This window comes from Pleurodeles waltl, chromosome 1_2 (assembly GCF_031143425.1).
Source record: "Pleurodeles waltl isolate 20211129_DDA chromosome 1_2, aPleWal1.hap1.20221129, whole genome shotgun sequence".
NCBI lineage: Eukaryota > Metazoa > Chordata > Amphibia > Caudata > Salamandridae > Pleurodeles > Pleurodeles waltl.
In genome coordinates this window covers 331,026,455-331,052,376 of record NC_090437.1, presented here as the reverse complement: position 1 = coordinate 331,052,376, position 25,922 = coordinate 331,026,455, and the positions used below count along the sequence as shown (strand labels likewise).

The window sequence follows — 25,922 nt, the reverse complement described above, 5'->3', positions numbered from 1 at the left end:
CATTGTAACCCCATAACATACCAGAATACCACACACTTCACTCTGCATCCCATAACACAATTACTTCACACCATTGGTCATCTCTTTCAAGATGGAAATGCTTCCCAATTAGGCTGAAAGTAAAGATAACACACTTCACCCACATACCCTCAGGGTAAAGCATGCATTTTGTGTGGATAGGTGTTTCACTGTTCCCTATAGGGTTGGTAAGCTCTATGCAAATGCTGCACTACAGTTCACTACCTTACATGCAGTTAATGGTTCTACAGCTCTCCATCCTCAAATGGTATGCTATCTCAAAAAAGGCCTCCTCTGATAATAGCCTATTTCAAGTAGCATGTTTGTCTGCCTTATTCTCTTACGGTGTTTCTTCAAATTTCACACATCTCATTTCATAGATCATAATTTATCGTTTTTTGAAACCATATCTCTACAACCTAACAATACTTACTGTCCTCCTGCCCATCTATTCACCCCACCAACCATCTGTATGACCCCCACCAGTGATCACAACTAATTACTATTAATTTAATCTACTGCAGAAAACTGGGGTAGTTTTTCTGAGAGTATGACACTGATAGCAAAAACCAATAATAACCACTGAATCTACCAGTGACCATGGTTTCTTGAGTAGTGTGCTACACATCACAGGGTGCTTTAGCAGCACATCAGGGGTAGTAAGCTCTATGTTAACTGAAACCAACGCTTTGTAAACTGCCCCAATGATACCCTTATTTTTTCATTTTGGACAATGCATGGAATGTGTTTCTTTAGTTTTGAAGTTTTGGGTTTACTTAGGTTTTGAACTTATTTTACAGGATTCTTGGTTAGCTAGACTCAACCACACTGCTGAGAAACTAGGACCGAAGGCAAACAATTTTAGCAATATTTATAAATTTCAGCATTCTGCCTGACCCTATAGTGAACTAGAGAGTTCACAGTCTGCCGATGACACCCTAACCTTTTCCAAGGGATAGCACTGTCCTTAAGGGGCCACTTTTACCTTACAGAGACCACTATATTTGTGTTTAGCCTCATATATGTTCCCAGAAAGTGCCCCAAAATCTCATTTGTTTGTGTTGTCCATCTAGCTCTTAATTGACACTGAGCTTGGTGACTGTAATTGCTCTGTCTGTATTGTATTGTATTGTAATAGTATTTATATAGCGCTTACTACCCCTGACAAGGCGTTGAAGCGATTTTCGGCAAGTAGCACGCTACTCTGGAACCCAACAAGAATTAGTGATGGATTAGTATAGGGAAATATGAGTACAGTTTTAGTATTGTTATGAGTTAATTCGAGCCACGGATTGCATAATATCGGAGTTCCAAACCACCGCTAGGAGTAAATCTTGACTGATTACTGAGGCTCGACTGCCCCATGACAGACAGAAAAAATATCACACAGATTGGCCTGCTAAATTAACTTATATTAAATCTTTCTGTCCTCTCGTTTGGCGCCCCCAATCACAGGAGAAAGCTTAAAAGACCTCTTTTGCCTCAGCATAGATCAGTTATTCTAAAGTTATTCTGTGCATGTTATTACTTCTTTTCATAGTCACACTCGGTTAGCATCAGAGGAGTATTGGTGACTTTCAAAAAAACAATTTCCGAACCCGACAATTTGAAAGACAATTGTTCTGACATTAGACAAGCACTGTACACTGGAACCAGCTTTAGCACCAGTACTCGGATTGATCGAGCCAAGCTGCTTAGTACTTTTGATTAAACTCAATGGTTTCTTCATTTCTGCCATGCCACCAGTAATAAACTAATGCTTGTGAGTCCTGGAGGCAGTAGAAAGGAAGAAGGCCGAGGGTGCAAGGAGTCCTTATGTTACTCAGTATATTGACATCTGTACTCTTAGTTCACTAGACTTATTCCGTTACAAAGCCCACTATTAATCCTGACTTTCAGGTCTGCACGCGTATTTATGACTTTTTAAATTGTATTTATAGTTTTATTTGGCACGCACTACACCCAAATGGTGGCAGAACACTTTACATAGCAAACGTTAAACTCTATAATCTCTGCGGTTCATTTCATTACATTTGCTGGATTACAGAGTATAATCATTCTCTATATGCAGGTTGTGACGAAATTCAGAGGCCAAGAAGAAGGTCCAGCACCTGTAGGATACATTCACATTCGAAATTGCTGCTGCCTAAATGTGAATAAATTGTCAACTTAGAAAGTGACCCTTCCAAGTCAATGTTGGAAACTACCATTCTTGCCAGCTTTTGGATGTTATTCTTTAGTCACGGGTCATTAAAAATGAAAAATGCATTAGAAATACTAACTCTCATGTCTTTACGTTGCAATCCACTCTGACTTCTTTCTAATTCTGAGCATGGCTTAGTTCTGCCTCTGAGTAAAGAACAAACATGCCTAGAGTGGTATTGCGTATTTCCTGTTTATGAAGCATCTCCTTTCACAAATGAGCCCTCCCCCAAATCACTGGGACATGCATGGTCTGCTCCTAACTGAACTTTGCTTGTGTAGCAGGGAGTGAGGCAAACGGATACTGGTAATGTGGGAGAGCGGACTAAGACATTGAGGTTAGGCATATGTGGCCCCCAAAATGATCCTTGTTGATGGTTTCTAATCCTGTATGATACAAGATGTGCACTAGAACTGCTAAACACACATGGCACCTCTTTTGTGCTTTGAGGCTTTCAGGGCTTCATGAGTATTATTTTCCAATTTCAGGACTTTCCAGCTGAACAAACACTCATTGGATTAAGCCTACTTTTGTTGCAGACTCCAGCGAATCAGCAGCTACCAATCTTGAATCTCGGTAAGAGATTTACACTTGAAACAAAATAAATAATTATTTAGTGGCTATTTGGTGAAGAGAACACATGTGGCGCATGCTGTTGGAGAAAGCAATATAATAAAGACCCACACAACCAGTGCATTCTTTCCTTCCTGTCTTAAGCAGTGTGGTTTAAGGTTTGAGACAAAAAGGTAGGTGAACTACTTTGAGGAGCTTGACAGGATCAATGGAGAGTGACTGGCTATTTATCATTTTTGAGTTGAATCAGCTTTATTATGCAATACATGAAATCCCAACCTTAATCAATCATCACAAAAAGTAAGAACAATACAAAGCTAATAAGCAGTATATAAGATAAAAGCTGTTTACAATTTTATGTTATAAAGGACGAGAATGTGTGTAAAAGGGGAACGAAGAATACAAGTATATATTTGAAGATCAGGTAGGTAGATACAAAAAAAATCAGTATATTGAGAAAACTAGAACTATGTTTCTGAGAATAGAACAGATAAAAAACAAATTACATTGGTTTAAAATTTTCAGACCTAATGGATTGATCACATTGTTTAACCTTATTGTTAAGAAAATTCATTAATGCATACCAATATAAATCTCTATTCACCAGAGGCCTACAAACAGAAGCAAAAATAATATCTAAGCGATGATAATGGCAAACATTATTCCACCAAAATGTAAAAGATATTCTAGAGGAGGATTTCCAGTTAATTGTAATTTGTTGAAAAGCCAGCATGAAATCAAATAATCCTTTTTCATGGGCATGTATTTCTATTTTATCTGATAGGCTGCCTAAAAATTGAGATTATAGACATAGGGCATTTTATCTTCACAATTATTGAAAATTGGGCCCAGACTTTCTGCCAAAAATAGTAGTAGGGGGGCAAAAAAAATAATATGGAGCAAATCCCCTTTTGAACAATGACATGACCAACAAGTAGGGCTAAACGTGATACTGAATTTGGCCAGGGATGTTGGTGTGTAATACAATCTATGATAAAGAAAAAACATAGATTGAGTGGTAGAGGCCGATCTTTACATTTTAAAGATTCTGAACCATATTTTGTTCTAGGAAAAAAAAGGTCCAATCATATCCCAAATCTGCTTCCCAAGTGAGTTCAACTTTGGCTTCAGGACGAGAGGGATCGGATGCCCGGAAATTTTTGTATATAAGAGAGGCTTTAGGATTCAAAGACAACAAATGTAAAAGTGAATCCGGGGGAGAGAAGGAATAAGGTATGGAGTCTGATGGGAGCGAACAGAAAATATCCAAAATAGTCCCCATAAAGGTTGAAATTTGTGCCAAAATGATCGAGGACAGTCAAAAATCACTTGAAATTTAGGAAAGGAATGAGGATTGAGGCCATCAAAAAGAGCTTGAACCCAGATAATCCCCCTGGTTCTCCAAGATTTCCAGTATAAGGGCCTATTAGTTATAGTTATAAGCTTGTTATACCAAAGCAGGGATTGTAAAACAGTGGCTTTAGATGAGATTTTTATTTGATAATAGAGATACAATAAACAACAGTAAGCTTAAAGAGTGGTGAAGATGTTATGTTGTTTTATGAAGAAAACATTAAAACTTTCTTACTAGAGAAAGGTGCAAGCAATACTAGATCAGTGTCGAGCCACAAGGGAGTAAAAAGACAAGGAGCAGAAGAAATCCATTTGGTAGCTTGTTTCAGACAAAAAGATTTATGATAAGTCTGAAAATCAGGGAAATTCATACCTCCATTATCCTTAACTTTTTTAAGAAGATAAAGAGAAATTCGTGATTTGTTTCTTTTTCCAGAGGAATTTGGAAAGAAGCTAGTCATTTCTTTAAAAGTAAATATCTGGTACATGAACTGGGGTCTAGGTAAAGTGTATAAAACAATGGGCATAATCATCATTTTTATGGAATCCATACGACCCCACCATGATGAATAAAGAGGATTCCAGGAGGACAGTAATTTACCTATTCTACTGAAACATTCCTTCCTATTTATCTTTACAGACACTAAAATGGAATTAGTAAACCAAATGCCCAAGTTTTTGATTTTAGAATTATTCCAATGAAACCCAGTGGAGTTAAAGGAATGCTTAGTACAAAAGTTAGTAAGGGGAAGAATTTCTGTTTTCTCTGAATGAATTTTATAACCAGAGACAGATGGAAAGCTCCTTAAGTAAAGCAGGTATAGAGATATCAGGATAAGAAAGAAAGAAAAGATTGTCTTCTGCATAGGCAGAGAGTTTCAAATGTTTGTCTCCATGTTGAAAGCCTGATATAAGAGTATTATCACGGATACGAGAAAGGAAAGGCTCAAGGGCTTAAACAAATAAAAGAGGAGTTAAGGGGCAACTTTGACGAACTCCTCGCTGCAAGGAAAAATGAGATACACGACTGTTAATTAGTACTGCATCCTGGGGTCTGTGTAAAGCAGAGAAATTAGTGACATCATTTTGGGTCCAACACCATACCATTTCAATACTTTAAGTAAAAAACACCAACTCACTCTGTCGAAGGCTTTTTCAGCATCTATAGAAATAGCTGCAAGAAGATAGGAAAGAGAAGGAGCTTTATTTAATAAATAAAAAACATTAAAAAATAAACGAAAATTATCTGAGGTTAGTCTGCCTTTAACAAAACCACATTGTTCTTTACCTACTAATTTGGGCAAAATTGACTCAATTCGAAGAGCAAGCAATTTGGCAATACTTTTATAATCTACATTTAGAAGAGATATAGGACGATTGTGTAGCATCTTGTCCGTCTTTATGTATAAGACAGATGATAGCCTTCTGAAAAGTACCACCAGCTTTGCTAGTGAAGAAAAAACTGAAAGAGTTGTAGAAGTTTAGGCTTCAAAATATTGGAGAAATGCAGATAGAATTCTACAGTAAACCCATCTGGACCAGGAGTCTTCCCTTTTGTCTGTGTGTTAAGAGCTTTGAGTAACTCTGTAATCGATAAATCAGATTCAAGAGGATAAAAATTCAGTAAAGACTAGGAAGGAGGTGAAACAGTTTTAAGATAAGAGTCGATAGAAGTAGAATGAATTGGATGTTCCGGAGTATATACATTTTTGTAAAATTTCGTTAATTCAGCTAAAATGTCCCCATCTTTAAATACAAGTCTCCCATCTGATGAATGAATAGGTTCAATAAAAAAGTATTCCTTACGAATTTTCAAATAATTGGCTAAAAGTTTTCCTGATTTGTTACAACCACCATAATAACGGGCACTACTACGTAAGAATATAATAATATGGAGGAAGGTTGTTCAGTTGATTTTTTTTTTAATTAAAAGCTAATTTGGCCTGAACTAACTCATGCAAAGAAGAATCTGAAGGTGAGGAATAAAATATATGTTCTAAACGTTTGATGTTAGATGATGTTAGAGTTTCTGTTGATGAGCAAAAAATTTCTTTTTTTTTAAAACAAAATCTATAATAAAACCACAAGCTGAGGCTTTAAAAGAATCCCATACCAATTGGGAAGTTGTGTCAGAAGTAGTATTGAATAAAAAGAATCCATTAGTGAAAGAAACAAAGGAGGAGAAAACGTTTGGATCTAACAAAAGCGCATTATTGAAACTCCACCTAGCTGATTTGGAGTGTGATCGAACCAGATCTAAATTGACAACAACTGGGGCATGGTCAGATATGACTATAGGTTCGATAGAGGCAGGGATAAGGTTCTGTGTTAGCAATTTACTAAGAAAGATGTGATCTAGGTGAGAAAGTTTACCATGTTGGGGGGGGTAGAGGAGGGGAGGAATGAAAGGAATACTCTTGAGCAGTGGGATTACATAAACTCCACGCATCAACTAAAGGATTCTGGGAAATGGTAGAATGGAATCGCTTATGAGATTTATGTGGAAGAAACCAAAATTGAGACTTCCTGTCAATAAAAGTGTCCATAATCTGATTACAATCACCACCAACATTTTAAAAAAAAACACCTTTATACTGCAAACATTTCTTAGTAATAGGCCAAAACAAAAAATCCGACTGAGTCAGACTATATACATTAAGAACAGTTAATGGAATCTCATTAATAAGAAACTTTACAATCAGCCGTCTACCTTGGGAATCATTTTCTGGAGACACAACAAACGCAATTTAACCTTTTGTGACAAAGTATAACTACTCCATTCTTCTTAGTATAGGTAGAAGAGGCAAAGCCTGATCGCACCCAGTTACATTTATTTTTAATGCCTCCTTTTCTGTAAGGTGAGTTTCTTGTAAAAGTACTATATCTGGGTTATAAGAGGCAAGATGAGATAATATTCTCTGTCTTTTCACAGGATTAATAAAACCTTTCACATTCAAAGACATCTCCCTGAATATAACCAACAAGAATTAAATATAAAACTGCACAATCATTAATATTTTCATGACTTGTAAATGAAGACAAAAATACTTTCAGGTATAAGGAAAAGAAAAAAGGGAGAGAAAAACACAGGAAATAGGAAAGAGAAAAAAGGGAAGGAGAAAGGAGTAAGGAATCAAGTTCAGAAAAAGATTACAGTACATGTCAGATGACGACTGATCGAGGTACCTTAAAAAGAAATAAGAAAGAAACGGGGAGTGGCAACACACAGAAAACAGCACAACACACATGCAGAAGCAGGCCACACCGGAACTTCACATGAGAACAAATGGGAAACAGAGATATAGATGACTGCGACGATTCTGTGACGAGATTAAAGAACTATGGATTAAACCAGCAATAAACAATAGAATATATTAATTAATGTCATATGAAACAAAAACATTTGGAATCAATATTTAATTCATCCTGAAGAGGAGGAGCCAGCCATGTTCATCAAATCCTTTGAGTGAGAATGAATACATTTTCTGAGGTCTGCAGGATCTTCAGAAGAGGATGTGTTATTCTGGAAAGTAACTTTGAAAGTGCAAGGATGAAACAAATCACCTAGTGAATGTAATGCAGGACGAAGTTCCAGGAAGTCTTTCCTTCATTTAGCAGTAGCTGTAGACACATCTTGGGTCAAGAAAAGTTTGCACCAGACCATGTCAGGTGTTTTTTTGTTTTGGCTGCATTCAGAACTTGTAAAAGAACCGTGAACTTAAGAAATAAAATAATTACACCTCAGGGTTTTGTTGGTGCAGAAATAGAAGTAAGCCGGGGTCCCAGTCTATGGGCTCGTTGAATACTTATAAGGTAAATCCAACAGCTTTGGTAGAAATGTAGTGAAGAAAGCAACTGGATCTCCACCCTCCATACTCTCTGGAAGACAATATAAACGCAGGTTATTATGCCTTTTCCTGTTTTCAAGGTCTTCCGCTTGTTTGTTTAGCATTGAAACAGCCTTCTCCAGAGAAGCAATTCTAGAAGCGGACTTCTGTGTGGTGCTGACACTGTGTTCAACCAAGCTTATTCTTGATTCTTTAGAAGACCACTTATCATCAAGACTTTCAATGCGAGCATTGGTTTCCTCAATAAATGGTCTCAAGGCTCTAATTTCCTCTAAGACTGGATCCAGAGAAATAGGTGATGTAGAATTTGAGGGGGATGGAGGATCCTGCTTATGTCTTTTATTTGCCGAAGATGGTAATGAGAACTTCGAAGGTAGAAGCATGGACGACGCTGGACGAGGAGAACTAGATTGAGTCATGTCAACAGGAGACATACAAGCTCCCATCAAAGGAAACATGAAAGACTGATCCGAGACCAAGGAAGTATTTGAAGCAGGTTTAATAGACTGCAATAATTTCCTGCTCTTTCCCATATAAGCCAAATTTGAAGAAAAGTCTGAAGAAGATGATGTGAGAGACGAGCCAATAAGTTTCCAGACTTAGTGCTGAGAAAAAATGCCTAAAGTTCAACTAAAATAGTGATTCCTCAAACCCTCAATGAGTAACTCCGAGAAGAAACTGAGTATAAAGCATCCAGTTTTCAAATATCCGTCATAATTTCCAAAGAAAAATGGAAGGGATATAAAAACTGATGACAAACATGAGCAAAATCACCTTTCATAAGGAAACGAGAGTTGAAGGAACAGCACGCTGAAAAAAACAAAATGGCAGGCGTAATAAGTTTAGTCAGCAAAACTGCATTTTAAAAGTAGTCAGTACCTTAAAAGGGATTATTATCATAAATATCCGTTTCTGGTAGTTTCTGCCACAAAACAGGTTTAAGAGTGTGATTCCATAATTAACTATGCCTCGGGAAAAAGCTGCCGAAGTTCCGGTGTGGTACCGAACTCCGAGGTCGGGCAGCCATCTTAGGTGGAACGTTAGCCACACCACGGCTACTCATCATTAAACTTACATTTTAAGAAAGTGTAACAGAAGACAACTTATATATTTGCGTGATGAAAGCATACAGAAAATTAACGTCAATGCAGAAGGTTCTGGATAGACATTCATGGATATTGTGTGAGAGACCGGTACACTAAAACTTTCTAAGCAATTGCACACTAACAAGATGAAATTGTTAAAATGACACAAAATTACTTAATTGAAGGGCACCTTCCACTAAAGTAACTTTTATGCCAAAAGTGAGCTTGGGGATGGAAAGAATATGCCCTCTCACCAGTTGGCATTTTTAATATATTTTGTAAGACTGACCCCATGAATGGCGCGTGCAACATTAGTGTGTCAAATTGTTTTAGAAATGTAATAATAAGGGCAATTATGGACTTCATGTTTTAAGCAGTTTTAACTGTATCATCTCATATGTTTTTATGACTTATGGCTATTTTATCCAAAATAAACGCTGTTATGGCAAGGGACAAGCAGTTTTTAAAGTGGATTTACTGGCTTTCTGATTAGTTGAGCTGCCAGTATCATACTTCCGGTATAAAGTTTAACTTTTGCATCATGCTGTTCAACATCTTGTGATGATCACTTTGTATTAGGGTTGTTACAGAGCAGGCTAAGTTTTGACAGCAGCCATTTTGAACAGAGGCATTTGCTGTCTTGAACTGTCATGCATATCAGTGCCCTTACCAGGGGGGTGACTTGGCTACAAAGTGATTTGTCTAGTAGCCTTAATTCAAGAGACCCGTTGTCTTGCAAGGACAATGAAATACAGCACGGTTTATTTGAAAAAAGGTAAACTAACTCAGGTTTTCTGTAATAAATTAACACACCAAACAGCACTGTGGAATCCTCATGGGTCTGGGTTGAGTGAAAGTGTGTAATTACTGTGTGATAGCCACATACTTACATTTTTCTTTATTACATTCTGATACGGATTGTGAAATTTTCTGAGGAGCACAATTACTGATATTGAGTGCAATCATTACTCAAGACACACTTTTGTTATGAGTGCTGGATATTCAGAGAATACTCTAACGCAGTAAGCAAAAAATATGTTAATTTGACTTTCATGAAAAAAAATGTGCTACTTTTGGATTTTTAGCAAAGATAACTGCGCTCAGAATTGTGTTTTTTTGTTGCTTTTGCCATTGGACGACTTCCTAAAGATGTCACACGTAATATAGTACTTTGGCAGATTCCTTATATTGTACATCACCACGTGCCCTCATTTTACACCATTGTGTGCCCTCCCATGGCTCATCACCCTGTCCACCACATAATACACACAGTGTATTGCTTAACTGTATTTCAGCTGGTGCTTCCCTGTTACATCTCAGTTGCACTTCCCTGAAGCATAAGACAGTGACCCCTCACTGCAGTCATGAATTTCTGTTGGTCCATGTGATTCATGCAATGTGTGTGTCGGTTAGTCTGTATGAACACATGCTTATATATTTACGAGCCTTGTGACAACAATTGTAGCTGTGTACATCTGTTTGCAGGCTCAGTGCACCAGTGGGTGCCATTAGCCAAACCTTTGTCCTAATAAGTATTTGTTTCAGCTTGTAGTCTACCACAAAATCATATTCTCGTGAAAACATAAGGCTTGATTACGATCTTGGCAAAGGGCATTACTTCGTCCCAAACGTGACGGATATCTCTTACGTCATTTTATAAGTTCCATAGGATATAATGGAACTTGCAGTACAGCGGGCGGGATATCCGTCACATTTGGGACGGAGTATTGCCCTCCGCCAAAGTCGTAATCAGGCCCATGGTCTGTATCCCATCTTCCATCAACAAACTTTCTTGTTCCTGTTTAGCGTAAGCTAGTTTTAAAGCTAAAGATTTTTGTTTTCATTCGGTGCATTATCCTGCGATGTAAACTTCATTGTTATATTGTGTAGAAAATCAATTTTAAAAAGTATGTTTTTTTCCTACGTTATATGATTTTTAAACCCTAAAGCGGGGGTGAGCTATTAGATATGTATTAATTGAAAAGAATGAAAAGAGAGGCTGTTTACTTTCAAGTTATAGCATGGACATGACAAATAGGATGGATGTTCACAAAAACCTGCCTACTTAACAGGCCGTCACGTCAGACTGTGAGTAATTATTCTTTCTGTCTAGCATGTGAATATTGTGATGTTTCTGTATTCCGGCTGAAAATACAAGACCACGGAAAATACAAGACCCTGGAGTCTTTGAAGATTGTTACGTCACAAGCTAAAAAAATGTCTAACTCGGATACTGATGACCTAATGAAAACACTCCCTATAAGTGTTCTGTACACTGTGTACAGAGCACTGGTCTCTATCCTATCGCAACCCTTTCTGCGTCTGCTGCACTATTTTAAGTCATGGTCCTTGTTGAAAAAGTCCTGCAGGTGCCGCCAAATCCTTGGGAGTTTCCAGAAAATCTAGGGGTTAAAAAAAAACATAAAAGCGGTTGAGAGAAAAAGGCAGACACATAAGAACCCACCTTTGCATATCTGCGTTGAAACTAGGTGCACAGAATTACCATCTTTAACAGCTAAATTCACAATTTTAATTACACAAATCAATATTGGCACACTGTTAGGATCCTAAAGCACATTTGCAAATGCTATTCTGCTGCTATAATGGAATTTCCACATTTACAAATGAGTAAGAGGCAGGAATGTAAGTGTTTCTCTTTGGCCCTGCACGCAAAAGTAGGAGAACATCCACAAACTTGTAGTTAAGATGCACAACTTACACTGACTCTTGAAATGCACACAGGTCTACTTCTGGAAAGAGTAAGAGTACGTGGGTGTTCATTTTCTCTCTTGGAGTCGAGCACACCCATATTTAACGATGGATGAACAGGGAAAGGGGTTCCTTTGCGGACAAAAAGCATGTCCTGAACTTACACAAGAAGTTCATATATGAATGCACATTTGCATTGGTTTAACATGTATATCATTTCCCACCTGGTGGCATGCCCACAGAGATCATACGTTTTATGTGTATAAGTACTTACCCCTGATGTCTGGATTGACCATTTCTCCCATATTTATGGATCAGATAGTGTAACTGCTGTAGATCTTCAGGTCTATGTGCCATTGAATCTAAGTCCCACTCTATCAGAAGAAGTGATTGAAGCTATCCATGACAGTCTCCCAAATAAGGCTCCATGTCCAGATGGAATTCCACTAGATTTGCCGGGTAGGGCCTCCATTGTCTTATCGAACATCCATAGTGGTTCCAGTTTTTAAGAAAGGCAATATTTTGGAACTCAGGTGCTACTGTCTAATTTCTTTGTTGGATTTCTCCTCTAAAATAATAGGACAGGTAATTTTTGAATGCCTGATTTCATGGGTACAACAAATAAAAATCCTCTAACAGGGGCAGTATGGCTTTAAAAAGGGGTTGGGAACAATAGATCCGTGCCTTAATCTTTACCTTCTTGTGGATAAATATAAATATCACAAGGGTTCCTCCATCCATCTTGCCTTCATGGATTTATTGAGTGCGTTTGACTGTGTCAACAGACAGAAGTTGTGGGATATCCTTTTGACTTGACTATGTCCTAGATGCTGGGTTGGTTAATCGTTTAGGACTCCTAAACCAAGATCTTAGGACAGAAGTCAGATATGGGCCAAATGGTGAGTGCACCTCCTCCTTTGGCATCAATCGCGGTGTGCGACGAGGGTGTGTACTTGCCCCAATCTTATTCCTCCTATATATTAATAACTTACAATTCAGCTTGGTTTCTGCAGAAGAGACGTTCCACGCATCAACAATAGTGGTATTTCCACTTTATTTAATGTGGATGATGCAGTCGTGTAGGCTAGAAAGGCAAATGAGCTTTAGCAGTTAGTGACTAGCTTTTTTGAATTCATGAAAGGTTTGGAACTTGAGACAAATTGCACAAAAACATTTATAATGGATTGTGGACCTAAAAATATTAAGACCTGCTCAGTGAATATAGGTGGGCATTCCTTGGGAAGAGTATGCTCTTTTCAGTATTTTATGGCTGGAATTTGACGAGGCTTGTACTTGTCTGAAAGGCAAGGTGACCGTTTCCTGCATTAGATGGGAGTTACGTTTTCCGTAGCTGCTAATATCTGGGAAAAAACGGTTGCCCCTATACTTTAAGACTGTAAGAGGAAATATGTACCTACTGTGACCTACGGTATGGGGGTATAAAGAGGTCAGTTGTATCCAGATAGAAGAAAAATAGTTTTTGTCGCCGGTTGTTGGGTGTCTTCATCAGATTTTTCAGTACATCAGGAGTTGGGCTTAGATTATTTACAAGATACACAGTCCCCTTGGAGATTTGGTGCTCGAATTAGGCCAATAAAAAGGGTGGACTCAATCAAATGATTAGTAAGGATTGCCTCTCCAGTGAATTTGGTTACTTAATCCCATTGTTGAAATACATCAAGGCTACTATGTCAGTCTTTATGCTGCCCTCATTTGTCTGACAGCCCTTATTTAATTTCCAAAAAGGATAAAGCCTGGGTCCGGGATTATTTTCTTAAACATAGGCAGGCAGCTCAGGAGGCTAATAAGGTAATTAAGCCAACTATAAAAGAGTATTGCTTGGTTCAGATGTCAGTGGGGCCTGTGCCATATTTCTTATATGTCCACAATGTATATAAGTGAATGTTATTGGCCGGCTTAGGTTGGGTTCTATACATTGGATGCTGACTTTTCCGCAAGGGCAGTTTTCTACTGGTGACAGTTGCGCCTGCCCCTGTGATGAGCAATCCTCACAGACATTGTTGCACTTTCTTTTTTTGTAAATTTTAAATGCCTTATTCAAAATGTTTTCTGTTATCTTTATTACGAAAACAAACGTTTACAAAATGCAGGTTGGCATTGCTTTTTCTCCAACAGTAGAATGACTGTGATGTTTGTTTCACTGTTGGTTGTTTTCTAAAAAGTGCTCTAGCCCTGCAAAAGATGCTGTTTTAGGAACTTTTTGGATGAATTGATGATATGTTATATATAACTTGGATCTACTACGTGATTTTTATTGAATGTTTTAGTTGTGTATATATAGTTTGTCTCTTAAGTATTCTATTTAGTATGCTTTTGTATGATTTCTTTTATGATCTATATTTATATGGTTGAATAAAGAATTATTGAATTGAGTACTTAAGCAAAGAAGGTAAGAGAATGATGCAGAGGGGGTCATTGAGGGGGAAAAAACAATGGAAAAAAGAAAAGAGGTAGTAACGAGTAAAAGAAGAAAGACTCAGAATGTAAAGTTAAGGGGAGCTAGAGAAGAGAACAGAAAAGATGAGGTGAGGAAAAGAGTGGCAAATCATTAGGAAAAGAAGATGCGAGGAAGCAAAAGTAGGAAATGGTAGAGGCTAAAGGAAATATGGGTACATGAGCACCAATAGAACAATACAGATGGGATACAGAAATGCAAATAAAGTAGGGAGGAAGATAAGTCAGTGAGGGAAAAGGACAGTGACATTGAGAGTGAGGGTGTAGAGAGGGAGAGATATTGAAGGGAGAAAGAAAAGAGTGCATGACACACAGGCAAATAAATTAAAAGAGGTGAAGAGTTGAGGTAGAGAAGGAAAGGTGATGGAGAAGGAAATTAATTACAGTCTTGAAGGAATATATGGTTGATGATGGGTAGTGATAATGGGGACATATAAAAAAGGTGGTGTATAGATGGCAGAGTGTGAAAGAGAGAGGTAGGCAGTGAAAGAGAAAAAGCATTGGTTGTTGAGTTTGTACCAGTGTTACAAATCCAAGGTATTTTAGCTTCATTAATTTTAGAGCCAAGAAAGTGCCATAAAGGCCATTTCAGAGTGAGACTGTGCAGAGCTTCTTTACGAAGCAGAGCTTCTTTACCAAGCTGCTGAGGATCGTGGCGATTGGTGGTAAATGCAAAAACATGATGGATGGAATGCTTAAATTAATCTCAGCCACTGGCAATTGCTCTGGCCGCATCCCAATCCATTGTTTTCTTGACCACCTTGGTTTGGACCCAGCCAAATGCAAATCATTCTTGATCCTGCTCCTCATGGAAACGGTCCAGTCTGAACTGCCAGGCCAGGTCCCCCCTGAACCGGAACACAAGCAACCTAGGACCTGTTTCACCCTGGTTAGGGCTCTTCAGCCAGGTATAGCTTGATTCCTGTGGCACAGTGAGCCCGGGACCAACATCTGGGCACACCCAGCACACTTAGAGGCAAATGTAAAAACAACAAGGTGACGGATGTAATGCTTGATTTAATCTCAGCCACTGGCAATTGCTTGGGCTGTGTCCCAATCCATTGTTTTTTGCCCACTATACCACCTCAGTTTGGACCCAGCCTTATGCAAGTCTTGATTTTACTCCATCATGGAAATAGTCCAGCCTGAACTGCCAGGCCAGGTTCTTCCTGAACCGGAACATAATCAACCTAGAACTGGTTTCGCCCTAGTTATTGCTGGGGTAAGCATGGACAACTCAAATGTCATTGATGAATTGCCAGGAATCTGAAGAGCGCTTGTTGATAATAGATAGCAAATGGGACTTTTCCTGCTGGCAGATTCACAAACACTATTAGACTAGATGTTGATTCAACCTTTTTCTGTGAGATACATCATGCTGCCAACCCCTTAGCACAGCTTCTTGATGAGGGTCACACACCCTTTGTTGCTGTGATTGCATCACTTAAACTAAACAGGCACCTTCACAGCCTTTGTTTGTTCAGACCAGTATTGTCATCATGCATGGGTACCTCCATTGTCCCTCTTGTGCAGTAGCAAGCTATCTCCTTCAAAGTTAGTTTCTTGCAGCCTCTCCTGGCAAGCTATTCAACTGTGTTGCAGGTTACTATTCCTAAACCTGGGAAGGGGAGTTGGTGAGCAACTCCCAGGCAGCTGAACAAAATCTCAGGTTTGCAACTAATGTGGGACCCGAAGGCTTCTCATCAGGAAATGTTGTCACATTGACTGGAAGTTTCTGTCTTATCTTTATACTCAAGTTGTTGACAGTCCTTATGTATTCCGGCATTTCATTTCTGTGCCTGATTTTGGGCAATTCTGCACGTTTGTGATTTTCATGAAGATTGTTCGAGCCATGGTGTTTGTGACAAGTGTGATCAGGAGGGTAGAGCGTAGCTGATAATCCCCTCATAGGAGCAACTTAAAACACAGGCATAAAGGAACTCCCTGGGTTAACAGCAGTCCTTAGTCTCATTTCCTAATGCTGGTAACACTCCACTGTCTGACTCACTTAGCGAGGTTCCTGGAATGTTCATCGAGGAGCCCTCTAATATACTTGTGCTTTTCTGGCCCTCCTTTCAAGCCTCAATCTTTGGTACCACCAGAGAATGCCTGATACAAAATGGAGCCCATGTTGCAGCTGTAGCCACGTGTGTAATATTCTGCTATCCACACATATCCTTCATATTCAAGCAACACACACATGCAACATATACACATGCACATGCAACAACCATGCAACTTATAGGCGGGTGAAGAATCGGTCATATTAAATTGGCAGAACAGTTTGAAAAATACAGGAGAGATCGGTAAGCTGCTGTCCTAGGCAGGTAGCAGGGAAAAGGGTCTGCCCTGCATTATAATTACTTTGCTGCCATTCCTCTACAGCTAGCGTAAATTACAGTAGTTGCTCCCTTAAGAAAGAGGCAGCCCTTCCGAAAACAGAGCCCCACTCTGGATCTCTGTCTCTAGATCATGGAAATCCCTTCGCATACATGCATGATTGTTTTGTGTGTTCTGCGATGGTGGGGTGGAAGGGCATTATAGCTTGTTATGAGAACTTTGAGACAGAGGTGCACGCTTTCAAGAGCCATGCAGGGGAACTTTCTCTGTCCCATGAAGCTCCACAGAGTTATGTAAATTGCTTTCCAGGGGCCAGGAGGATTTATGGATGATGGTAAGGACTCCTCCCTTCTTATGTATATGGTCCGTATGCTGGATGGTTTTGCCTGTAGGGGCACGTGCAACTAACTTTTGCAAGAAAGTAGGGATGAGTGATGCTTGTGACAGATGGTGAGGTCTGTGATATTTGTAGCATAGAGTATTGCAGAGACTGCATTATTAAGGGTGAGCTGCAATTTGTGTTTGATAGTTTGAGGACGTATGATGATTAGTGGGATGTGCATGAGGTTGTACCTTTGCATTATGAACATCAAATGTAAATATGTGGTGTAGGTCTGAGTACCTTTGTGGGGATGGTCCGTGTGGAGTGCTAGGTGGATCACTGACAAAATATTAGAAACACAAATATCATGTGGACAGAATATTGTGTTAAAAATACCATGAAAAAAATAAGTAGAATGTAAGTGCAAATATGTAAGTGTAGATTTTTCTTAACTCCACAACTACAAACCTTGAAGATATATATATCATAAGGTACATAGTAAAACTTTGCTTACCTTTATAAACTTAACTTCACAATATTTTTGTCCTCTATTCATAACTATGATATTTTGTCCCATAATATTTGAGTTTCCAATATTCTTTTCAAACACCGTGCTGAACTAGATACGCAATGAAACAGTTTTTACAGGTGCTTGCTCTAGTAACATTAAAGCAGGGGTTCTGGCCTACCTAGCTGGACCAACCAAGTTTGTTTTTTGTCTGTCCGGCGTTTGTTGTTGTCAGACCCTGTTGGGTGGGGGCCGGGGGCAAGCAGGCCCTTAACTGTGCGAGATTGAGGTTGTTTGCTCTGATGTCCTGGGGTCTGTCCTAACATGGTTCTGCAAACTGGGCCATGTATAACCTTTTCCACAGTTGAGTCTCAGAGGGGGTGATGGTGAGCAGACATATGGTTCCCAGGATGGCATTGTGGGGTTGCTTGTGCTGAGAGTGCAACAACCATTCAGGCAACTCAATAAATACAATTTAGTGTCTTAGTGTCTCTGGATGATCTTCCAGCAGTGGTTCACCTCTTCCCTTTCTCCCTATTTTCCCACTGATCAAGGTTTCTCTCCACCTACAGAGACCCAGGTCCCCCCAACCTCCCAGAATGAGGTATAAGGTAGTAGCCTGATTAAAACTCTGGTGCACTCACAATCATTCACTAATGGGTGTGCTTGGGCCTCATGTTCACTCTTAAATCTAACCATTCAGCAGTGGAATAGTCCAGATGGATCAGCTGTGCTGTCTGGCTCTCAAGTGCACTCACACCCTCTCGCAGTAGAGGTTGCACACCAGCTGGCATCTCCTCTGGTTTTCTGCTTCTTATACCGGGGTCTCACTTGTGAATTTCCCCAGAAGAAGCATACACGCTAATCCTGGCTTGACACAGTCATGGACAGATCAAATGCGAGTCTGGAGATGGAGCTATACTAGCCAGAGTATAGCTCCATCTCCCGACTCTCATTTGGTATAACAGGCAGTTGCAGACCCCACACAGGCTGGTTACTCTGTGTAGTCTCAGCCATGCACAGGCTGATTGCTACACTGGACAGGTGCAGCCACTCACAGGCCAGTCACTACGCTGGGAAGTAATGACCAAGTACAGAACTATCTCAACTCTTAAAAGGCACACCACACTCGGGCCAGATCTCCAGATGTCAGTTGTGGCTACACACAGAACAAATCCAAGACACAATCACTGCCCTGACGCCTCAGCGATTCCAGTCTCAGGTTTGCAGCACCAGATAACAAAAATGCTTACCAGCTTAGGTTTCTGGGACTACCATCCGGCTGATGTCTTTGGAGAAGACATTGTTGACTACTGCTTCTTTGAATACCTAGTAAAACTCTTGCTGCACTTCCGTGTAACATTAGATGCACAGCTCTGCAATGATGCTTCGGCTGCTGTGGATAGTGTGTTAGTGTTTTATTCTTACTTGTGACATCCTCTAGCTTGCCCTGCAACGATGGGAGCATGTGTGCTCTGGAAAAGAAAAATCCCCTGCTGAGCAGTTTTCACTGGGGAAAATGTAACATGTTTGCACCTGTTCTCTGCCACTGTTGGAGTTATACAAATTCACCCTAAGGCGTTGTGCACTGGATTGCAGCCTCTGCTTTATTCTACATTTCACATCTTTGTCTCTGTCCTTCACCATACTCCCCTGTCTCACCTTCTTTGTGAAACTGGTGTTTTTTTATTGGGATGAGTGAACCTAAGCAATCCTGGAGCTGCTTGCCTGGAGTTTTCAGCCTGAGAGTAGTGTAAAGATTGGTCGGAGCAGACTAAGGAACCACTTCTTTTCAGACTAGAAGCCTGTGTCTGCAGTCCGCCTGGCTGCAATACAACTCATAGAATGCTGCAGTCTGAAGTACATACGTCGAGTTGGCCATTACAAGACAGCTGGCCAATCCGACATGCGCAATTTATGCTTTAGGCAACTGTCTGTAAGTCCGAATAACCCCGTCCCTACCTCATAGTCGAAGTGCACCCAGATGGTAGTGACATTACCATTTTATGTAATTTACATTGTTTGCTGCAGCTGCTGCGCTAGCAGCCAGTGGGGCGACGCTCCTCCCCCCTAAAGGATGAACCACAGATGGCTTTTGTATAGAGTGAATATTCTCACAGCAGAGTATCCGCCAACATGGAAACACAACAACGTTTTTGCACCTGGCTGTCATTAGCCAAACTGAAGGAGTAATTGGGGAAAAACAAAAGCACAAGCCTCACCTGAAGGTTTCCACACCTTGCACAGTAGCCTGCAGTCCCATCCCTCTCTTCTACAATCCACCAAATGACAGTTTTCATGAAGTGTAATCCGCATTTCTTTAATAGCAAAAGTTCTAACCAAATGATCAATTTTGTAAAGGAACCCAGCTTCCTCTCTGCTCCTTCTAGTTTCAGGAATGTGAGCAAAAAGTCAGTAATCCACTGTCTGTCAATGAGTGCGCGCTTGGTGCGCCCCCTTCAGATTATAGGACAGATTGAGGACTTTCTTAATGTCAAGAGGCAGGCAGAGGCCTATGTTGACTCTCTAGATTAGCGTGACACCAGCCCAAAATCAACAATTAGGATACCAGATATAGTCAGGCACTCCGGGCAGGGGAAATTTCCATCCCAGCAGCTAGGATGCCCTGAGAAGTTAACTGAAGCTGAGAGCACGCTGGAAAATCAGTTTGGGTCCACTATGGGTCCAGGTAATTTTTCTTGTGAGCACTGCCTTTTCAACTGCCAACAGAAACAGTAATGAATACTTTTCTATTTCTTTAAACGACAAGGTCACTTCAACACTTAGTTGTGTATTGATCAACTCACGGTCCGTAATAAAGCACAAATACGGTTTGCATAATTCCTTAGACTCACACCCCTCAGATCTAGTGTTTCTTACTGAATCCTTGGCAGATGTGGCTTCAAATCTGGACTTATTGCTGCAACTCCTGTGGGCTATGCCCTTTTTAATGTGGACCACATGGTTAAACGTGGTGGGGGCCTAGCCGTTCACTATCGGCAACACTTTGACATCACCTTTGAACCTTCAAGGTTAAAAGACCGAGGCACTTACTTTTAAATGCAAATTGAATAATAAGGCCACCTTTGACTGCCTTTTGATATATAGGCCACCTGGTCCTAAACGTAATTTTTTGACCGCCTGAAATGAGTTCATGCTAGCTAGTTCACATCATTGTAACTACACCATAGTAGGTGACTTTAACTTTTACCTGAAGGGTCTTGACATTAAAGATGCATTACAGTTGATAGACAATTTTAATCTTAAACACTTGGTCAATACTGCTACCCATGAAGGTGGTAATACTCTTGATGGCGCAATAACTTTCACCTGGTCTGATCATAAGGCTATTGGTTTTAGTCTTAAAATTTTAGTTTCAAATCCCGTTACTGTTAAGACTATACTAAGCAATGCACAGGCTTGGAATAAAGTGGACATAAATGAACTTAGGAGAGAATTGGCCACTACCCAACCTCGCTTGACTGATGATCCTAATACTGACACGACTACGTATGTCATCTGGATTAGTCTATCTGTATCTGAACTGGCTCCTCTGAGACAAATAAAAAGCAATTGAGCTAAACCTATGGCACCTTGGTTCTCTGCCAATCTTGGAGAACTAAAACAAAAATGTGGAGAAATGGCTGTAACCCAATGGATATATTTAAATACAAAGAATTATTACACAACTATAAAAAACGTATTATCAAAGAGAAATCAAAGTATTTTACTGAGACGATTCATTTAGCCAAAAATTCAACTAAAGAATTGTTTAAAACTGTCAAAAAGCATTCCTTCTGCACCTTCGCCTCTAACGTTTCACCTATTAAGCAGTTAAGCGACAGACGGGCTAAATACTTTAGAAAAAAGGTTTAGGCTGTTTATAATGATTTTGACGTAAACCTCAGTAGTTACCCCATTTCTTCTGGTGATGATACTCCTAAACCTAATTATCAACTTCTTAATGAGTTCCCACTGCTTACTGTCAAAATGATGATTGAACTTATTGCCCTCACTAAATCTGTGGCACCTTCAGATCCCTGTCCTCCAAAACCTGTACAGGACTTAGCTGTGATTGCTGCTCTCACTTTGACAGATTTAACGAACAGGGTTATCACTAAGGGTCAGTTCCCTAGTGAATGGAAAAAGGCTCTGATATTCCCCCTTCTGAAAAAAAAACCCTTCTCTTAATCCCAATGAAGAGCAAAACTATCACCCTATCTCGCTCCTACTCATGGCTGCCAATATTCTCCTGTCAGAATTTTTGAATAGATACGAACTCTTAGATGTATCTCAACATGGGTTTAGATCAGAACCATCATAGATAATGACAGGAAGGCGGTATTAATCCTTCTCGATTTGTCTGTGGCTTTCGATACAGTGAGTAATGTCATCTTCACCAAACTTTTAGCCTGCATTGGGATTAGAGGTTCAGCTTTAGATCTTTGTCTCTTTTTGTTTAATGGGGAACATTCAGTTTGTCTGGGGGATGTGAGGTCAAAGGCCTTCTTGTTACCCTGCGGCGTTCACAAGAGCTCATCATTGAGCCTTATGTTGTTTAATATTTACGTTATCCCCTTAGTGAAAATCATTAAATCCTTTAACTTCTCTTCCATTGCAAAAGGCCACACATTATTATTCAGAAAAGTGTCAAGGTATGTGTATTTGTATGTGTGAATTTACCAAATGGATGAGGCGAAATTCTGACAAATCTGAGATTCTCCTAGTTGGCAGACCTCGTTCTTGAACTCTTCTTAGTGACCCTTGTAGGAGGCTGACTCACTAGATGAAGTACACCTATAGGTGAGGCACCCTGTACTGAGTCCAGGCAACCCTTAGTGAAAGTGTTGGCGACTCTAGGTAGCCAGAGCTCTCATAAGGGTAGCCTTGGAGAGGAGCTAAGGCTTATCCAGTAGCATGTAAAGCAGTTAGAAATACCACACAGGTCAGTCAGTGATGTACACACAGGAAAGATTCACACCAGTGTTAGAAAAAAAGGTTATATTTATTGTAACACGCACTCTAGAAGTAACTTTGGTGTATCTCTTAACCGGAGATATATTATATATATATACATACATACATAAATAAATATACATACATACATAAATATACTTAGAAACGGGTAAGTAAAGGCATAAAATAACATGGGGCCCCTAAGGGGTGGGGCCAAATCATCTACTAAAAAAATGGAATGTGAAAATCACTCTGAACCCACACTACCACCCATGTACCCTTAGGGCTTAGGAAGTACTAAAACTCCAAAGGTAATCCATTCGCTCGTGTGCAGAGTTGTAATCCCAGGTCAGTGTCCATATGATAACATGGGGAAGTCGCAGTTGGAGTTTTCGTGTTTTAGGACCCTTCGTGTATGACCCCGAGGAAACCAGTTGGGACAAGGGAGGTTGGATAGTGACCCCACCCATAGATACCCAGAACAGTAGAGTACTTGCACCAGGGAGCCCAGCGGCATAGGAGTGAAAATGTGTAGGAACCTCCTATTGAAGTCATTGGGGACTTTGGTTATCCAGCTGCTGTTGTAACCCGTGGACCAGGTCGGTGGAACCCAGGCATGGATTTCTGAAGAAGAGAATCTAAGGAAAGAGGGGACTGAGTCCAGACCACCTCGGGGTGCCCAGGCGGTGCAGGAGGGCAATACCAACCCTTTGTGGAAATGCTGTCCTGTAGGACTGTGGACGAAGAAGTGCAGCTGTCGAGTCCAGGTGATGCAGGAAAATCCAAGGAGTCATCCATGAGATGTCCCACACAGGTTGTCGAATCGCAGAGGGGTCAGTGGTCAGTGGGACCACCAACAAGTCTTGGAAAATTCAGGGAGGCGCTGCATGGTGTTTGCAGGATTTGTGGGGACTAGCTGTAACCCAACATGGCAGGTAGGTCAGAGCAAGCCCTCAGCATTCAGGAGAGCCAGCAGCATTCGATGGAGCCCTCAGCAGGACCCTCTGGCAGCAGGCACAGGGAGTCATAGGGAGGCCTCCACAGCGCAGCAAAGAGGAATGCCCCTGTCGCAGGAGTTGCAGATAGGATGTCGTTCTTGAAGCTGGAGGGTGCGGGGGAGGGGTTCTTGGTGCTAGGAGGGCTTTGGCCTGAAGAGGCAACAAACCTTGGCAGCGACAAGCAGATGCGGTGCACAGGGTTTCAAGCCAAGCAGTTCCAGTGAGGGACCACAGACTTCTCAGTTGCAAGGAGGATAGGTCAGATGTCTGGAGAGCCACAGAACCACCCCCTGTGTTGTAGAGCCTCGAAGAGTCCGTGGGACAGCAGAATCCACAAACCGGTCATCTTCGTTGAGGTGCCTGTGGATGCAAGGGAGTGACTCGTTCACTCCAAACGAGAATCCTTCTTGCTTTCCTAATTGCAGATAGAGTCCCTGTGACTCTGGAGGATGCAAAGTTGCAATAGGAGCCCTCCTACTGGTTACAGTCTTGCTCTTCGTTCCAGTGAAGAACAGCAGTGGTTCTGGTGTCCAAGTTAAAGAAGTGTCTTGCAGAGGAGATTTACAGAAGAATCTAGGATCCCACCCTCAAGGGAGCCCTTAAGCAACCAAGGAAGGGGGTTGGAAACATACTGCAGTGACCCACCTGTCAGAGGGGTACAGGGACGTCACCCAGCTGGACTACCCAATCAGAATGTCCGAGGGGCCTCTGCTCATCTTATTTCCAAGGTGGCAGAATCAAGTGGCCTCCTAGCAGAGTTCTGTGCACCTCCCTGGGAGAGGAGCTAGACAGGGGTGGTCACTTTCCTGCCCTTTGTGAACCTGGGTGTTCGTGCACTGGTGCAAATCGGTTTATGGAAGGAGACCAATATGCCATTCAAAGCAGTCTGATGGCGCTCAGAGACACCCTTACCCCAGCCTAGAGGCACCTATTTCTAAAGACGAGGTGATCACACTTCTCTCTTTGTTCTAATTTCCCCTGCCTGAGTTGAGTTAAATGGGTGCACCTGTATTCCAATTGTGGGGTGTAAAAGTTACCATACAAGTAAATTTAGAAGAGAGAACACTGACACTAGGGTCCTGCTTAGCAGGAACCCAGTGTGCTACAGTCTAAACATGCTGACACCGGGCAAAAAGTGGGGGCATCTATGCTAGAAAAATGCTGCTTTCCCACAGCCCTCATCTCTCTGTACTTTCCCCAGTCCAGCGTTGAAATCAAGGCACATTTATAAACTCCAGCTCTTACAGAACGCTACTGCCCATCTTTTAAGGAAGTTTCCTAAGTTGCTTTGTGTCTCAAGTGTTAGATGACCTTCACTGGCTCCCGATTAAGATTTCTTCGCGCAGTATCCCTGCCCATCGTCAGGTGGCGTTGGTTGACTCCGCGGCTGTCGTTGGTGTCGTGATCACCGGATAGGAAGTTAGGGACGTATATAAGTGCCACCCTGGTGTCCTGACATCAGTCTTTATCTATCTGTGCCTGCCTACGTGCAGATCTGAAGAGAGCTACATCTACAGACACTTTTTGACTGGCTTTTTGTTAAAGGTTTTTGACTTCTTGGTGCTTAGAGGATGTTGTCAAAGAAGACCTGCTTTAAGCCATGTGACTCCTGTCACCGGATGATGTCCGGTACAGATCCCCACACCTCGTATGTCTGTGGTGTTTGGAGCATGTCCCCGACACAGTCATGCTCCAAGTGCCAGGCCATGAACCCAAAAGCTTTGAGGGAGCTGTCCCTAAATCTACTCACGGCCCAGCCCCTGGCTCCGCATCGCTCCCAGTCGAGAGGAAGGTCCCGAAACCGCTTGCGGAGCCCTCACCACTCGTCGTTGTCATCCAATTCAAAATTTTCGCGACACTCGGGTAAGCATAAGAAGTTGTTGAAGAAGCACAAGCATTCTTTGACTTCACTCTGTCGAATGGATGACGGGACGCAGGAGAAGGAGCTTCGTCACGCTAGGCCTCTGTCCTCGGAGCCTTCTTCTGGGTTGGCTTTGCGCCTCCTTGAGATTCTGGGAGCCAGAGCCTCCCCTGCCCAATTGAAGGAATTTTATGAGGCCATGTGCCTCATCTTGGGGCAGTCCACCCCTGTCGACGTGCCTTCAGGCCCTGCAGAGTTGTCAGGGGCCCCTTCGGGGTCCTTACTGGTTGCTTTGGTCTTGGTTCTGGGGGGCACCCAGGGATCCACTTCCGGATCCGAACCGATGTTGTTCGTACTGATGCGATGTTCCCCGAGGACGATTCCGGTGTCTGGTCCTGATGCCGCCCAGGTTTGCGGGCAGCGTCGATCCCATACTCATTGTTGACTCCGACACGGAGCCAGAGCATCACTCGATGCCTATTCCGACTAGGCAGGGACCTTGCTTTCTAGTTAGGGTCCTGACTCTTATACATATGGGTATGAGTTCGGTGAGAGTATGGAGGAGTCTCTGGACCCTTTAGAATACCAGGTTGAAGACCCTATGTACTTGGCTCAGGACCTGGGTGAAGCCAGCGGTCTGGACACCTCTCCTGAAACTGCATGCTTTCTCCCC

General features: G+C 41.3%; 1 protein-coding gene across 1 annotated transcript in view; it reads left to right on the top strand.

Annotated features, from left to right (window-relative positions):
* The window catches only part of FOCAD (focadhesin), a 1,081,710-nt gene that overhangs the window by 218,108 nt on the left and 837,680 nt on the right, over positions 1–25,922 (top strand). Inside the window, exon 9 of the mRNA XM_069239095.1 lies at positions 2,710–2,797. Coding sequence (XP_069095196.1) covers positions 2,710–2,797 — 88 coding nt within the window. The remainder of the gene's footprint in view (positions 1–2,709; positions 2,798–25,922) is intronic.